General features: G+C 45.0%; 1 protein-coding gene across 2 annotated transcripts in view; it reads right to left on the reverse strand.

Annotated features, from left to right (window-relative positions):
• The window catches only part of nlgn4xa (neuroligin 4 X-linked a), a 301,285-nt gene that overhangs the window by 274,397 nt on the left and 7,843 nt on the right, over window positions 1-19,045 (reverse strand). For both annotated transcript variants that reach the window (XM_043692405.1, XM_043692404.1), the window contains exon 2: window positions 477-1,214. In XM_043692405.1, coding sequence (XP_043548340.1) covers window positions 477-936 — 460 coding nt within the window. In that variant the 5' untranslated portion in view covers window positions 937-1,214. The remainder of the gene's footprint in view (window positions 1-476; window positions 1,215-19,045) is intronic.

The following is a 19,045-nucleotide window of genomic DNA, read 5'->3' on the forward strand; positions in this document are numbered from 1 at the left end:
AGTACAGCTGTAATGCTATCACTTATCAAAAATGCCACCTCCCTACTCTCTAGCCTACCTTTTTGTCTTTCCTGTAGCATTTGTATCCTGGAACATTAAGCTGCCAGTCCTGCCCATCCCTGAGCCATGTTTCTGTAATTGCTATGATATCCCAGTCCCATGTTCCTAACCATGCCCTGAGTTCATCTGCCTTCCCTGTTAGGCCCCTTGCATTGAAATAAATGCAGTTTACTTTATCCATTTCTCTCTAGCCAGAGGTAAAACGTCAGAGTCTAACTACCTCCTGAAAAATCTGTTTCCATCAAAGCTTTATCCGCTGTGAAACTTAAGCACCTCGGGATACCTACAGGGTCTGAAGGTTAATTCACACCATCGCTGGGAGGGCAAGGGGAGCAGCTCAATCCGTCAGTGTTGACTTCCTCTCCCTCTGCTTTGTTCCCCAGTTTCCTTCTTTTGTCTAAAACTCAGCAACTTACCGTCCTCAGTCGGAACGTAGACGTTCAGGTAGAGGCAGTCTTCACTCTGATCTTGGATGTAAGTGGCCACGATATCCAGGTTGGAGGTAAACCAGACCGGCAGCATCACATCGGGCAAGATCCCGTGAATGTTCTGGGGGCAGACTGGGGCAAAATGCGTAGCGTTCCTGATGCCGGTCCAGGAGGATGGGGACTCCGGGTGCTGGAAGCGTCTCTCTCCCGTCGGAGCTGAGGCGTACGGTATTCCAAGGTACTGGTCCACGGGTCCCAGGATCTCATTGGGAAGCGGCGTTCTCACCCCCCTGAGCTTCCCATAGTTGGTGTTGACAATGGGATAGTTTTCCTGGCAACTGAGAAGGCCAAACCGCACCGCAAGGGTCGTTATCCAAAGCAGGATGTTTAGATTCAAGGTTGGAGCAAGGACAAAAGACATCCATGGTATTCCATTGGAGTTCAACATTGTTTTCTGATCTCAGAGTGAGCATACAACCTTCCAGAAATGAGAAAGCAGCCTTGGTCTCAGGCTGGGAATCAACTTCAATCTTAATTTCGAGCAACTGGATTAATACAATCCAGAGGATCCATTTACCACCGCAAAGATCCAACTAATTGCATCCGACACTGGTATTATCCATCTGAGTCCACAGTTACCATCTTGCAATACAGGAACGTCTTCCAATGAAGGCAAAACACTCCCCTTGAACAATGAGGTCCTTCCACCAAGGAGGGTTGGCCAACCTGAAGTTGAAGAAAAGGAAAATGATCACTCAGGTTCATGCCTCGACAGACAGATATGCAAATGGACAGTGGGCAGTGAATACCTCAGAACACCTCAAAGACATAAACACGATAGTACAGAACAAACCACACAGAGGTAAAGGACGATCACTGGGGGTTAATTATTCATCGGTGCCTCAAGATAATTAAATTGGATAATGCAAAACCTACCAGGCAAAACAGATCCCTCAACCCAATTGGTTTAAGCTCCAAACAAGCATCCTGCCACCTCACTTCATTGAACCAAGCACTAATCTGTTCTCCCTTGTGTGCCTATTGGCTTTGTTCTTCAATCCATTAATTTTCTCTGTGATAGTTGGCTTTATGTTCTAACAACTCTCCGCATAAAAGCAGTTTCTCCTATATCCTTGAGCAGATTTATTGGTGACTGCCTTTTTTTTTGTGACCGCTATTTTTGAAATTTTCAACACCCAGGTGGAAATATCTCCCCTCTTGAGCCTTTCCAGGGAGGTGAGGGGTCGGAGGGTAGTTAAGATGGATACTTTTATGAATACAAGGTGTTATAACATGCAAGGTTATGGACCTAATGTGGGTAAGTGGGGAGATTGATGTAGAGTAGTCTACAGGGTGAGGGCATCATTGGCCAGACCACCAATTGTTGCTCATCCCTGAGTGCCAAGTTAAGAAGGCAAATAAGAGTCAACCACATTGGTGGGGGTCTGGAGTCACATGTAGGCCTGACAATCGACAATGGGTTTAGATCAGAGTGGTGCTGGAAAAGCACAGCAGGCCAGACAGCATCCGAGGAGCAGGAAAATCGACATTTTGGGCAAAAGCCCTTCATCAGGAATTCCTGCTCCTCAGATGCTGCGCTTTTCCAGCACCACTCTGATCTAAACTCTGATTTCCAGTCCTCACTTTTGCCTGCCTGACAGTCGACAATGGTTTCACACTTGCCATTAGATTCGGAATTCCAGATTTTTTTTAATTGAATGAAATTTCACCATCCGCTATGCTGGGATTTAAGCCTAGGTTCCCAGAACATTAACTGGGTCTCTGTAGTACGAGTCAAGTGATAATACCACTAGACCATCACTCCCTTTTTGGTAGTAGAGACCTCATGAGCCGAAGGGCCTTTTCTGCACTGTATCGTTCTGTGACTCAATAATTCTATGAATTCTAGCAGGTTAAAATGAAGAGTCTAGACTGACTAAATGAATTCTAATTAAAATAATTGATTACTGACCTATGCCAAATGCACTACACAAAAGTAAGTTGATTATTAGAATTCACTAATAATTATAACATTTTGGTTCTGGTAAATCTTCTTCTGCACAACCTCCAGATCAGGGTTTGCCAGATTTTGGGTGCTGACCCTCGTGGGGTTACAAGCTGAACTTTTGGGATCCTGAATGATGAGGCCGGGATTTCCAACTACATTATAACAACCGTTTCTCCACCATTAGCAGCTCAGCTCCCACCCCCAAACGTCTCACTTTCCCACTGAGCCACTGTCACTGAGAGGGGGATGGGGGGGGGGGTGGTCACAAGAATTTTCAGAAGGGGGTCACACTGTGGGGAAAAAATAATTGGGAACACTGCACTAGATGTTTACATGATGAAGGGGCATCTCAGAACAGCAGAGTCTTCCAGATGTAGTCTAAAAAAAGGCATTCAACATAAGTTAAGCATACTTTCTGGATGACATTGTTGCTATGGAAATGAACTCGAGTGCTTTGTTTGTATTTAAATTATATAAAACTGCCTTAATGCAATACATGCCATTTACATCAATCATTCAATCTTTAATTCAGTTGTTGTTCATCAATATCATTGATGTAGACCCACAGTGACAGACTAAACCCAAACATAAACATGGAAATACTCACCTACATTTTCCAGTAGATTTCACTGGCCTGACTCTAAAATAGGATCATTTAAGGGCACCAACAAGCCTGCATTGACTATTAAGTAGAATAAGTTAACTGGTATCATAGAAATTTATATATGATGAGTGATTTACTCATGGGACATTAGCACTGCTGGCTGAGTGATCACTGATCGCTCAAAGAGCAGTTCAATCTGAATGACAGATTTGTTACGATGCAGAAAGAGGCCATTTGGTCCATCATGTCAACACTAGCTCTCTTTATTTACACATGAGATAGAGGGATTGCTCTCTGGACAGTATTTATTGCCCATCCCTAGTTGCCCTTAAGAGCTGCCATCTTGAACTGCTGCAGTCCACCAACTATAGGTTGAGCAACAATGTCCTTAGGAAGGGAATTCCAGGATTCTGACCCAGCGACACTGAAGGAACGCCAATATATTTCCGAATCAGGATGGTGCATGGCTCAGAGGGGAACTTGCAGGGGGGATGGGGTTGGGGGTGGGGGTGGGGGAGGGGGTTGGTGTTGGGGGTGATGGTGGTGGTGGTATCCCCATATATCTGCTGTCCTTCTCCTTCTAGATGGAGGTGGTCATGAATTTGGTCAGGCTTGGAAAATATGTCACCTAGCTCATCCATGTCTTTCCTGGTCACATGTGGGACATTCATCATAATTCACCATAATACAGGTTTGGAGGAAATGGGTATGGCAGGAGGAAGTGAGGAGCTGGGTAAAATGCCCACTGGGCCACCCAGCCTTAGGCCATTAAGATCTTTAACCACCCAGTTAAATGGCAATCAAGTGTCTCAATTTGCCTCCACTGCCATACAAGACTGTGTAAGGCAGGTGAGCCAGAGTTCAAGAGGCCATTTTGAAAAGGTGGGGTGGGGCGTCTCAAACAAGGAGTTGCCTGGGCACCACTCCCATGCAAGACATGTACCCCCTTTCCCCCACCCTCTATGCAGAAGAAAACAAACAGAAAAGTTGTCAATGATGCGATATCAGTTTGACTCAAAATATTATTTCAATATGTTCATTTCCAAATTTATTGGGTTTTGCTTTTCAGTGGTTTATCCCTCCGGGGGCCTGATCTCCAAAATCTCCCTCTCCCCACTCTTTCTTTCTCCCTGAACTCCTTCATTCCTTCCTCACCCCATCCCAATCTCATCCCTTCATAACTGCTCAACCATTTCAGAGAAGTCTCTGCTGAAAATGTGTTGCTGGAAAAGTGCAGCAGGTCAGGCAGCATCCAAGGAACAGGAGAATCGACGTTTATGCCCGAAACGTCGATTCTCCTGTTCCTTGGATGCTTCCTGACCTGCTGCGCTTTTCCAGCAACACATTTTCAGCTCTGATCTCCAGCATCTGCAGTCCTCACTTTCTCCTCCAGAGAAGCCTCTGGCCTACCTCATTCCACTTACCCCTTCACTGCTCCTTGAGACTGAATCCTGTCCAAGCCACAACCAAGACTAAAGTCTGGCACTGCTGGATCTGACAGAAGTATCAGCTTTCAAATATTCTCTATCTTGCTCACAGGAAGTGGGCATCACTGGCTAGGCTGACTAGCAATTCTTTCTAATTCCTTTTGAGGAGATGGTGTTGGCGTGTTGCCTGGAATTCCATGATTTTGACCCAACGACACTGAAAGAACAGATCAAGTCAGGATGGTGACTGGCTTGGAGGAGATCGTGCAGGTAGCTGTTGTGGTGATTGTAACAAGGCCAGCCAGCTAGATATCGTAGAACATGAGTTTCCTGATTGGGGCTGTTAACCTGCTCCAATCAGGGAGTCCTGGCTGACCGATAAAAAGGGAAGTATCCCCCTCCAACTCTATTTTGATTTAGTCCCTACCCTCCCCTTCACTGTTTTTGATCACACAGCATTGCCCTTTGATGTGAAGGGCAGTGTTTGTCACTGGCCACCCGGGTGTTTTCCTATCTTCCTGGTGGTGGAAAAAAAAAGGGAAGTATCAGAGGTACTGCCACTCTGAGAGCTGACTCTGTGTGAGGCAGGACTGAAGTCAAGGACTGTTCATGTGTGAATAATGGGTGACTTGGTGATGGGATACCGGCCTCCATCGAGATTTTTCAGTGGTGCTTCTATGTATTTGTTGCCCTTGTCCTTCTAGGTGCAGATATAGAATCCCTACAGTGTGGAAATGGGCCCTTCAGCCCAACAAGTCCACACCAACCCTCCGAAGAGTAACCCACCCAGACCCATTCCCCTGCATTTATCCCAGACTAAAGCACCCAACCTACACATCCCCGAACACTATGGGCAATTTAGCATGGTCAATTCACTTAACCTACAGATCTTTGGACTGTAGGAGGAAACCAGAGCACCCGGAGAAAATCCATGCAGACATGGGGAGAATGTGCAAACTCCACACAGACAGTCGCCTGAGGCAGGAAACAAACCCAGGTCCCTGGCGCTGTGAGGCAGTGGTGCTAACCACTGAGCCACTGTGCCGCCCTTTTAGTTGGAAGTATGGTTTTGGAAGGTATTGTCTAAGGAGCCTTGGTGAATTTCTGCAGTGCACCATGTAGATGGTATATAGTAGTGCCAATTAGCACTCAGGCCTGGAGCTCCTACTCAACTGAAGGTTGGCAGATCAATCCTCAGCCAGTTTCTGCTACCCACAGTGGGTTATTGTTGTTAGTGGTCCCTTACAATTTGGGCCATTTCTTCAAGATGGGGGCATGAGCAGTCAGCTAGCTTGCTGTTTCACTGGCAGCATCAAACTGTGGAACTCCCTTCCTAATGAGGCTTTGGGTGTCCCTACACAATTTGGGACTGCTGTGGTTCAAGAACACTCACCACCACATTCTCAAGGACAATTAAAGATGGGCAACAAATATTGACCAACAGCCAGTAATGCCCACATCCCATAGAAGAATCGAATAATGTCAAGATGGCAGCTATATCTCCAGTACACACTGAAAAGGCTGGGGCTGTTCTCCCAGGAGCGTCAGGGACTGAAGGGTGACCTTACAGATGTTCATAAAATCATGAGGGGCATGGATAGGGTGATTAGTCGATATATTTTATCCAGGATAAAGGAGTCCAACACTAGAGGGCATGGGTTTAAGGTGGCAGGGGTGGGGGGGTGGGGTTGAGATTTAAAAGTGACCTAAGGGACAACATTTTCGGGCAGAGGGTGATGTGGGTATGGAATGCTGCCAGATGAAGTGGTGAATGTTGGTACAATTACAACATTTAAAAGGCATCTGGACGGGTATATGATCAGGAAGGGTTTAGAGTGATATGGGCCCAGTGCTGGTAAATGGGACTAGATTAATTGAGGATATCTGGTTGGCATGGACAAATTGGACTGAACAGTCTGCTTCCATGATATACATCTCTGGGATTCTAAATATTTAGGAGGTGATATTATACAGTAGCCCAAAACATGTAAAACACGTGGTACACTGGAGAGATGCAGAAACGTCTATATAGTATTGCTGAGGCTAATGCAAACATGCAGGCAACCACCTGGAGTAAACCTTGCTACGTGTGCTTGGGTGCTTATATCTGAGATGCATTGCAAATGAGGGGTGTACGCTATTATATTGTGGACCTGTTTTGTGAAAAGGGCAGAAGGGTGAATGCTTCTGTTTCTGAGTCGATGACCTGGTATTAAAAGGTACAACTTGTGTGACAATGTCCTGACAATAACCCCACATGCGGGCAAGAGATACGCCAACTACATCTTGTATGTATGTAGCACTTCTAACATTTCAAAATGCTTCACAAGAGTGTTACAGGTTTTTAATTAGTAATTTTAAATTAGATTCCTTACAGTATGAAAACAAGCCCCTTCGGCCCAACAAGTCCACACCGACCCTCCGAAGACTAACCCACCCAGACCCATCCCCCTACCCTATATTTACCCCTGACTAACACACCTAACACTGTGGACAATTTAGCACGGTCAATTCACCTGACCGACACATCTTTGGACTGTGGGAGGAAACCAGAGCACCCGGAGGAAACCCACGCAGACACGGGGAGAACGTGCAAACTCCACACAGTCGCCCAATGCGGCAATTGAACCCAGGTCCCTGGTGCTGTGAGGCAGCAGTGCTAACCACTGAGCCACCGTGCCATCCCCTTGGGTGGTAATGGTAAAGAGTTTTGAGGAGCCAGCAGAAAAGTGAAGTAGAGGCTAAGATGAGATCAGCCATGATCAAATTAAAGAGGGGCTGGATAGTTCTTACGTTCTTATGTCATTGATCAAAACTTGTCTCTGAGCTACGTAGGAGTCAGCAGAGTGCATAGCCATGGGTATAGGTATGTTTTAAGGAGGAGAATGAGGTTAAAAGGTGGGAACATTTAGCGAGATGAATTGCAGAGTTTAGAGATTCAGAGGTTGGTGGTACAGCCACTAAGGAGAAAGTGAGGACTGCAGATGCTGGAGATCAGAGCTGAAAATGTGTTGCTGGAAAAGCGCAGCAGGTCAGGCAGCATCCAGGGAGCAGGAGAATCGACGTTTCGGGCATGAGCCCTGAAGAAGGGCTTATGCCCGAAACGTCGATTCTCCTGCTCCCTGGATGCTGCCTGATCTGCTGCACTTTTCCAGCAACACATTTTCAGCTCGGTACAGCCACTAAGTCTGCATCAAAGGGAATTGAGAATGTGTCAGAATGACAATAGGGTGGATAACTCAATGGAATGTAACAGCTGCAGCAAAGCAGAGACATGTGGAGTTGGGGATTTGAAATCAGAGTGGGAATTTAAAAAAGGGAAAATGGCCTTGGAGCTTGTGTGACAATACCATGGCTTTAAATGGCTCTTTTGTCCTGTTTAAAGGTTTTAAGGCAGAGTGCTAAGATGTATATTAAAAACTCAAAGTAAACAGCTTGTGGCACCTTGGGTCTTTTTTTTCAGTTGAAACAATAGAAGCAGCATGGATGGGTGGGGTCAAGCTCTCACAGAACCAGGGTTTTTAGTTTCTTAGTTTATCAGCAACAGTTGTTGCTGGGTCAGTTATTCCAGTGTATCTCTCCTATCCTCCTGAGTTGCTGGCATTACAGGTGAGACAATCTGTTCCTGAATTTGCCTATTGCCAAGGGGTGTGTTGATGTGATGTTACCGTATTGGAGCAGTTAATTAGTAATAGTTACGGTATCCATTAGGCGAAAGTGGGGATTGCAGATGCTGGAGATTAGAATCAAGAGTGCAGTGCTGGAAAAGCATAGCAAGCCAGGCAGCATCTGAGGAGCAGGAGAATCAACGTTTCAGGCAAAAGACCTTCAGCAGGAATCATCATTCCTGCTGAAGGGCTTTTGTCCGAAACGTCGACTCTCCTACTCCTCGGATGCTGCCTGTCCTGCTGTGCTTTTCCAGCACCATACTCTTTACTCTATCCATTACATTATTAAGCATTTAAATTGAGTTAAAGCTAAGCTAATTCTTTTATTTTGTTGTATTTTAACTAGTGCGTATGAATAAATTGTGTTATGCTTAACATTGAGTAGTTTGACCAATCGAATTGCATCTGGAAGGCAGCACCTTACGTAAATACAAGATGTAGTTTGAAACAAGGTAAAGGTAGGGTTGAGACAATCTTCTTAATGTATTTGAGGGGGTCTGGTCTGGTCCATAAAACTTGGCCAATATAAGAGTTAATATACGAGGAGTTGGGGATGATATTATGAACAATGTAAAACTTTAAGTTTACATTTTGTATTTGGTGTGTTGGGAAGTGGAAGACATAGGTAGTCATTTATAGAAATTCATTTCTGAGCTTTGCTCAGTGATGTCAAGGAAATCTGGAGGTCTGTTGTTTCAGCTATAAGGAGAGGTGAGTAAAACTCAGGTAGTTTTCTCTGGAGCAGCTGAAGCTGAGGGGAGACTTGATTGAAGCCTACAAGATTATGAGATACCTAGATATGGTTGACATTCAGGATCCTTTTCCCAGAGTTAAGTGTCTAAAACTATGGGGCATGCTTTTAACGGGAAGGGGCAAAGTTCAAAGGAGATGTGAGGGGCAAGACTTTTACACAGAGAGTGGTAGGAGTCTGGAATGCGCAGCCAGGGGTGGTGGTGGTGAAAGATTCAATAGGAGTGTTTAAGCGACTTTTAGATAAGCACCTGGAGGAATATGGACCAAGGACGGGCAGAGGGATTAGTTTAATTTGGCATCACATTTGGCACAACAGCATTCCTGTGCTATACTGTTCTGTGTTGTTTGCTTACATGGATTTTAATGAGGTTTTACAACCTTGACTTGAATAGCTCAGAGCTTTAAGAAAACTACTGTTGTTTAGCAATAGGACCCAGTGACACAGAGAAAGGCAGAACGATGTTCAAAGTCACTCAGTCAGTGATAGAAAATGGACACTGGACACTGGATTTAGGGAACTCCTCTGTTTGCTCTGAAACTAAAAGCAATTGGTGAGTTTAGCTTGTAGTTGCTTTTAGATTTCTTGAGGAAAGCCACCAGCTGAAGGGAAAAAGCATGTGGTGACTAGATAGAAATTTGGTGAGAGGAAACCACTTGCAACTGTACCAGCCTAAGTCTCAGCAGGGAGCTTAGTGTGAAGATAGCAATAATGCTTCACTCAAGTTTGGATGTTCGCAAAGTTATTGATGAGGAAAAGAAACGAGTAATATACACACAAATCCTTTACTGGTGTCTCTCATTAAATCTTATGCTATGTCTAGCATAACATAATCCATATTCCTTTCATCCCATGAAATAACATTTTTATTCTTTGTGTTAACAGTACGCTGGCATCCTCTTGTAAGTCTGTCCAGTTTCAGGATGAAAATGTGAGGAAGCTATTATTAAAGATCTTCTAACAGGGCACTGGATAAGTTCAAGGTAATGGACAGGGCCTTAATGGTTTTGTCCAAGGTAAATCATGTTTAACTAATTTATTGGAGTTCTTCGAAGAATTAATGCGTGCTGTGGATAACTGGGAAACAGTAGATATGCTGCACTTAGATTTCGAGAAGGCATTTGATAAGGTGCCACATCAAAGGTTATTGCAGAGAATAAAAGCGCTCATGGTGTAGGAGTAACATATTGGCATGAACAGAAAATTGTCTGGCTAACAGAAAACAGAGAGTATGAATAAATGGTTCTTTTTCAGGCTGGCAAGATGTTATGAGTCACGTGCCACAGGGTCAGTGCTGAATCCTCAACTCTTCACAATCTGTAGAAACCTTTGGAATGAAGGGATCAAAGGTATGGCAGCTACATTTACTGATAAGACAAAGATAGGTCGGAAAGTGAGTTGCCAAGAGGACATTAGTGTTTACAAAGGGATACAGAGAGGCTGCGTGAATGGGCAAAGATCTGGAAAATGGAATACAATGCTGGAGTGTGTGAAATTGTCCATTTTAGGAGAAAGAATAAAACAAAAGCATAGTATCTGAAGTACACAGAATCCTTACGGTGTGGAAGCAGGCCATTCGGCCCATCGATCCCACACTGACCCTCCAAAGAGTATTCCACCCAGACCCAACTCCATCTTTGTAACCCTGCATTTCCCATGGCCAATCCACCTAGTAAGCACATCCCTGGACTCTATGGTCAATTTAGCATGGCCAATCCACCCTAACCTGCACATCTTTGGATTGTGGAGTGGAACCGGAGCACCCAGAGGAAACAGAAAAAATGTGTAAACTCCACACAGACAGTCGCGCGAGGGCGGAATCAAACCCATCCCTGATACTATGAGGCAGCAGTGCTAACCACTGAGCTACATGATAAGAGGCTGCAGAGCTCTAAACTGCAGAGAGATCTGAGAGTCCGTGCATGAAGGTTGGTATGCAGGTGCAGCAAGTAATCAGGAAAGCTAACAGAACGTTATGATTTATTTTGAGGTGAATTGAGTAAGAGTGGGAAAGTTATGCTTCAGATACACAGGATACTGGTGAGACCACAAGTGTAATATTATGTACAGTACTGATCAGGGTTGCCAGGGAGACAGGATGCCAACTTGCAGATCGTTTCAGAGAACATCTCTAAGACACTTACACCAACCAACCCCACTGCTCTGTGGCTGAACACTTCAACTCCCCCTCCCACTCCATAAAGGACTTGCAGGTCCTGGACTTCCTCCATTGCTGAACCCTAATCATTCGACGCCTGGAGGAAGAAGGCCTTATCTTCCGCCTTGGGACCCTGCAACCACTTGGGATTAGTGTGGATTTGACCAGTTTCCTTATTTCGCACCCCCCACCTTATCCCAGTCCTAAGCCTCCAAGTAGGCACTGCCCTCTTGACCTGTCCATCGTCTTTCCCATCGATCCGCTCCACACTCCTCTCCGACCTCTCACCTTCTCCCCCATCTTCAGCTACCTTCCCACAGCCCCATCTTGCTCCCATTTATCTCTCAGCCCCCAGGCCCACAAGACTCATTCCTAATGAGGGGATTATGCCCAAAATGTCAAAATGTCAATTCTCCTGCTCCTCAGATGCTGCCTGACCTGCTGTGCTTTTCTAGCACCCCACTCTCGACTACAGTACATGTTAATATATTGGAAGCAGCTCAAAAAGGGTTTACTAGACTAAACCTGCAGTGAGTGGATTGCCTTGTGAGGAAAGGCTAGGCAGACTGGCCTGTATCTTCTGGAGTTTAGAAACTTCAGAGGTGACTTAATTAAAACATATAAGATCCTGATGAGATCAGATGTGGAAAGAATGTTTCCTCTTGAGGAAGAATCTAGAACTAGGGGTCAGGGTCTAAAATTGAGGGGTCACCCATTTAAAACAGAGATTAATAAACACATTTTTCTCTCTGAGGATCATGAATCTTTGGCATTCTCTTTGCTAAAAGATAGCCTTTAGAAATTTGGGCAGAGGTAGATAGGTTCTTGAGGACCAAGGGGATATAGAATTGAGGTTTAACTCAAATAAACCATGATCTTATTGAATGGTACAGCGGGGTCAAAGGGCTGAATGGCCCCTGTTCCTTGTTCATGTGCACAGTGTCTGACCTCCAAGGTTAGGGTCTATCAAGCAGGTTTTATTCAGGGAGAAAACTTGTTCAGGATTAACATCAGCTAAGACCATTACAGTAAATACAAGATCATGCTTATTTTATTCTTGTGCAGAATGTCGGCATCACTGGCAAGGTTAGCATTTCTCGCTCATTACTGGTAACTGATTGGCTGGCCAGGTCATTTCAGAAAACAGTGAGAGCCAACCACATTGCTATCAGCTTGGAGTCACAAATAGATCCAAAATGTAGGCTAGGGACCGAGAAAGAGGCCGCTCCTTCTTTGGAGCCCACAATCACCACCCTCGCACATATCCCATAGCTCACCCCTCATTCACATCCCTCCCTGCACATCCCCACCCCACTCAATCCCCTTTCCCCACTCCCCTCCCTCACCCATCTCCCAATCAGCCTCTCTCCGAACACCCCTCACGGCCCTCAATGCTCACTCCCTCCATTGACCGTTATTCCTCGACTCTTTCACTCTGCTTTGCAAGGGCTAGGGCAGGAAAACGATGTTGCCATCAAAGATCTACCTTGATTTCAGAGTAGTGTCAATTCTCGCTGCATTTATTTGCTTGTGTCTTACTCTCACAAAGAACATTCGTGAACCAGATGGGCTTTTATGACAATCAACATGTGGTCATCATTAGATTCACTTTTAATTCCAGATTTATTTAAAACTGAATTCAGATCTCCAAGATTGGTCACAGCACATGTCCAGAACATTAGCGCAGACCTCTGGATTAATCGTCTAGTGACTGAGAAAGAGGTTGGGTCATTGAAAAGATTCATGAGTGAGTTGGGCAGATTCATGCACTATCAGGGTTTGGGCGATTCAAGGATTGTATGGAACAGACTTGAGGTCACAATCAGATGGACCATGATCATATTGAAGCACGACAGGCTGAATGGTCTACTCCTTTTTGTACTTCCAATGGTTCGTGTTCTCAGTGGAGAGCGCCAACAATGGTACAGTCCATTGTTATTGACCCGTGAAATGACTCTTCCCACAACCTGGCAGTATGGTGGCTCAGTGGTTAGTACTGCTGCCTCACAGCACCAGGGTCCCAGGTTCGATTCCAGCCTTGTGTCTGCATGGGTTGTGCAGGTCAGGTGAATTGGCCATTCTAAATTGCCCATAGTGTTAGGTGCATAATTCAGAGGGAAATGGGTCTGGGCGGGTTACTCTTCAGAGGGTTGGTTTGGGCTGAAGGGCCTGTTTCCAGGAGAATCTAATCTAATCCCAAATGATGGGAGAGAGCATCAGCAAAAGAGAGGGGGAAAAAAATGAAAAATCACAAAGGGTTAATTCCTGGGCTGAGAGATTGTCCTATGACGGGAAATTCAGTCGACTTTGTCCATCGCCCCATGAGTTTAAAGGAATGAGGAGTGATCTCATCTCATCACTTAACCTTGTGTCATGGTTTTTAAGGGATTTAATAAGGTAGACATTGGAAGGATAGTGCTGCAGCTGGTCATGTGATAAGAGGTTAGTTGATTCAGACCAAGATGAATTGAAATTATGATTATGAATCTAAATCTATTGATTTCTGCCTTGAACCTGCTCAGTGACCTCTTTTTGATTCATTTATGGGATGGGGGCATTGCTGGCAAGGCCAGAATTTATTACTCATCCCTAATTGCCCGGAGGGCAGTTAAGAATCACAAGAGTCACAGGGTCATAGAGATGTACAGCACAGAAACAGACCCTTAGGTCCAACTTGTCCATGCCGACTAGATATCCTAAATTAATCTAGTCCCATTTGCCAGCACTTGGCCCAAAATCCTCTAAATCCTTCCTATTTACAAACCCATCCAGATGCCTTTTAAATGTTGCAATTGTACCAGACTCCACCACTTCCTTTGGCAGCTCATTTCATACACGTACCACCCTCTCATGAAAAAGTTGCCCCTTAGGTCCCCGTTAAATCTTTCCCCTCACACCCTAAACCTATGCCTCTGGTTCTGGACTCCCACACCCCAGGGAAGAGACTTTGTCTATTTATCCTATCCATGCCCCTCATGATTTTCTACACCTCTATGAGGTCACCCCTTAGCCTTTGATGCTCCAGGGAAAACAGCCCCAGCCTGTTCAGCCTCTCCCTGTAGCTCAAATTCTCCGGCTCTGGCAACATCCTTGTAAATCTTTTCTGACCCCTTTCAAGTTTCACAACATCCTTCTTCACTATCCTATCTACCTGTGACTCCACTTTCAAGGAGCTATGAACCTGCACTCCAAGGTCTCTTTAGTCAGCAACACTCCCGAGGACCTTACCATTGAGTGTATAAGTCCTGCTAAGATTTGCTTTCCCAAAATGCAGCACCTCGCATTTATCGAAATTAAAGTCCGCCTGCCACTCCTCAGCCCATTGGCTCATCTGATCAGGGTCTCATTGTAATCTGAGGTAAACTTCGCTGTCCAGTACACCTCCAATTTTGGTGTCATCTGCAAACTTACCAACAGTACCTCTTACGCTCTCATCCAAATCATTTATATAAATGAAGAAAAGTAATGGACCCAGCACTGAACCTTGTGGCACTCCACTGGTCACAGGCCTCCAGTCTGAAAAACAATCCTACTCCACCACATTGCTGTCTCACGTGTAGGCCAGACTCCGTAAGGATGGCAGATTCCCTAAAGGACATTAGTGAACCAGATGGGTTTTTCCATCAATTGGCAATGGATGCATGGTCATCATTAGCCACTTAATTCCAGAATTTTATTGAATTCAAATTTGACCAGCTGTCATGGCAGGGTTCAAACCCAGGCTCCCCAAGACATTGCCTGGGTCGCTGATTTAACAAGTTTCCTGAAGAAGGGCTTATGCCCGAAACGTCGATTCTCCTGCTCCTTGGATGCTGCCTGACCTGCTGCGCTTTTCCAGCAACACATTTTTTCAGCTCTGATCACCAGCATCTGCAATCCACACTCTCTCCTCTCTGATTTAACAGTCCAGCAATAATGCCACTAAGGCCATCACCTCCCCTTTGTACACCAGAAAGCTATGTACTCAACACACAAGATTTTTTGACTTTTTAAGGAAATCAAGGAATGCAGGGTGTGCTGTGCAAAAGCAGATTCAAGGTAGATATTTTACAGAATGATGGAGGAGGCATGAGGGGCCGAATGGCCTGATCGGACTCCTATCATTTACATTCTTATGGGGTCAGAAAGGGGGAGGTCTGAATGAAGGAAAAGAGAAGTGATTGGAGACTGAAACATCACAAGTAAAGGAGAGGATTTGGAATAGTGGGTTAGAGTGGAGGAAATAGAAAAAGGGAAAGCAATGAGGGTAGAGAGAGAGAGAAAGAAAAAGAAGTGAGATAAAGAAAAGGATGCAGAAAGAGATGGAAGGAAAGGAAAGGGAGGGGTAGAGCTGTATCTACAGCAGTTGCTTTAAGAACCATGCTTGAAGGGAGGAAAGTTTTGGAAGCAGTGGTCATGTATTCAGCTTCTCCTGCATTAACAGCCTCACTGCAGAGTACAGGATGGATTGATTGCTGCATTCGCCCATTGATCTGTGCAGTACTGTATCAACAGACCAATGCTGCTTCTTCCCACTCTCTCCCTCTCTCTCTCTCTTTCTCTGGAAACAGCTCCCCTCCAACACTGCAAAGACTGGACCGCCAAGGACAGGGGGCATCTGATAGAATTTTCACGGCCAACGATTAAATAAAAGGGAAATTAAAATTGAAAATCATGCATCTCCAAAGACATACGAGATGAAAAGTAATGTGAAGTCGCTCTAAATTAGATAAGAATGATTAGAATTTGAATGTAGCAATGCAATTGACAGCAGTGAATATATGAGCCAGTTTTAGTTAGTGCGGACACAAGGTCTTCAAGCAAGTTTCTTCGCCTCTGGAGCACAATGAAGGAAGACCAGTTAATTGGGAAACGTGCTGGGAATGTAAGCAATACCATTCAGCAGACTGCACCCCTCGGATAGTGCACAACGTCAAATGGGTGAGACCAATGTGCCCTGCTTGCAGTATTTTCACGACATGAAGGGAAACAGGTGTAATGTCACATTATTGTTACTGCACTGAAGGAGGCTATTATAGAGTCACAGAGTCACACTGACGTACAGCACAGAAACACAACCTTCGGTCCAACTCATCCACGCCAACCAGATATTCTACATTAATCCAGTCCCATTTGCCAGCATTTGGCCCATATCCCTCCAAACCCTTCCTATTCATGTACCCATCCAGATGCCTTTTAAATGTTACAATTGTACCAGCCTCCACCACTTCCTCTGGCAGTTCATTCCATACATGCACCACCCTCTGCATGAAAAAGTTGTCCCTTGGGTCCCTTTTAAGTCCTTCCCCTCTCACCTGAAACCTATGCTCTCTACTTCTGGACTCCACTACCGTCAGGAAAAAAAAACTGGTCTATTTACCCTATCCATGTTCCTCATGATTTTATAAGCATCTATCAGGTCACCCCTCAGTCTCCGGCACTCCAGAGAAAACAGCCCCAGCCAGTTTAGCCTCTCCCTACGGCTCGAAGCCTCCGACCTTGGCAACATCCTTGTAAACCTTTTCTGAACCCTTTAGTGTTTCACAACATCCTTCCTACAGCAGGGTGAGCAGAAATGATTGAACTGTCCCAAAGGTGGCTTTTGGAACAACTCAGCCTGTTGGGCCTGCCTGAGTATGATTGTCTCATGTCAATCTCCTGCTTCTTTCCTCATGCTCCTGTACACCATTTCTGTCCAATTAATCATCTAATGCCCGTCTTAAATGCCTCATTTGAACATTGCATTCCATCCCATAACTCCTCGCTGTGTGGAAAAGAACTTTCTCACCTCACTTCTGCTTCTCTTGTGCAACACTTTAAATCTATGCCCCGTCATTCTAACTCCTTTAGTGAGCTTGTCCCTATCTACTCTGTCCAGCCCGCTCGTGATTTTGAAAACCTCCATCAAGCCTCCTGTCCGCTGCCTTCTCTTCACAAAGAACAGTGCTGATTTCTTCAATCCAGTCTCACAAACTGAAGGTGCTCATTGCTGGAACCATTCTTGTAAAGCACTGCAACATTCTTCCCAATGCATTCATATCTTTCCAAGAACACCGTGCCAACAAACTGCACACAATACTCAAGCTGAGATCTAACAAGTGTCCGACACACAATCAGCATCACCTCCCTGCTCTTGTATTCCTAGCCCCTTTTAATAAAGCCCAGAACACTGTACACATTATTAACTGCTCTCTCCACCTATTCTGTCACCTTCAATGATTTGTGCACATGTACACCCAGGTCTCTCTGCTCCTGCACTCCTTTTAGAATTGTACCCTCTATTTTATATTGTCTTTCAATGCTCTTCTGACCAAAATGTGTCACCTTACATTTCTCTGCATTAAACCTCATCTTCCACTTATCTACCTGCTCCACTAACTTGTCAATATTCCTTTTGGAGATCCACACTGTCCTTCTCACACTACAATTCTTCCACGTTTGGAGTTAAAGTGCGTTGAGGGAGGATTGTTTTCTCTTGTTTCTAACAGGAACATTGTAGTCACATTTAGCTATGTCTCTGGACAGAGCAGCAAGAGAGAGAGAGAGAGAGAGAGCGAGAGTGAGAGAGCGAGAGTGAGAGAGCGAGAGTGCTTCCTCTGCTGGAAGACAGTCATAGAGTCATAGAGATGTACAGCACAGAAACTGACCCTCCAGTCCAACTCGTCCATGCCGACCAGATATCCTAAATTAATCTAGTCCCATTTGCCAGCACCCGGCCCATATCCCTCCAAACCCTTCCTATTCATATACCCATCCAGATGTCTTTTAAATGTTGCAATTGTACCAGCCTCCACCACTTCCTCTGGCAGCTCATTCCATACACGTGCCATCCTTTGTGTGAAAAAGTTGCCCTTTACGTCCCATTTAAATCTTTCCCCTCTCACCCTAAACCTATGCCCTCTAATTCTGGACTCCCCCACCCCAGGTAAAAGACTTTGTCGGTTTATTCTATCGATGCCCCTCATGATTTTATAAACCTCTATAAGGTCACCCCTCAGCCTCCGACCCTCCAGGGAAAACAGTCCCAGCCTGTTAAACCTCTCCCTATAGCTCAAATCCTCCAACCCTGGCAACATCCTTGTAAATCTTTTCTGAACTCTTTCAAGTTTCACAACATCTTTCTGATAGGAGAGAGACTAGAATTACAGACAACATTCTAAAAGTGGCCTAACCAATGTCCTGTACAGCCAGAACATGACCTCCCAACTCCTGTCCTCAATACTCTGACCAATAAAGGAAGTAATTGACAATAGAAACAGAGGGAGATATAAGGCAGATTTTGTTTTAATGTGGTGAGTTATTATAATTTGGAACAAACTGCCTGAAAGGGTATTGAAAGCAGATTCAATCAAAAGGAAATGGGTAATATTGTTGAAAAGGGAAGACGTGAGGGTGATGGGGATAAGCTGGAAATAACAAAGCTTCTTTTCCAAAAGGGCAACACACACACACACACACACCACTCACACACATACACCACTCACACACATACACCACTCACACACATACACCACTCACACACATATACCACTCACACACACACACTCACACACCACTCACACACATACACACACACCACTCACACACATACACCACTCACACACATATACCACTCACACACACACACTCACACACCACTCACACACATACACACACACCACTCACACACATACACCACTCACACACATATACCACTCACACACACACACTCACACACCACTCACACACATACACACACACCACTCACACACATACACCACTCACACACATATACCACTCACACACACACACTCACACACCACTCACACACATACACACACACCACTCACACACATACACCACTCACACACATATACCACTCACACACACACACTCACACACCACTCACACACATACACACACACCACTCACACACATACACCACTCACACACACACACACACACAACTCACACATATACACC

Source organism: Chiloscyllium plagiosum, chromosome 6 (genome assembly GCF_004010195.1).
Source record: "Chiloscyllium plagiosum isolate BGI_BamShark_2017 chromosome 6, ASM401019v2, whole genome shotgun sequence".
NCBI lineage: Eukaryota > Metazoa > Chordata > Chondrichthyes > Orectolobiformes > Hemiscylliidae > Chiloscyllium > Chiloscyllium plagiosum.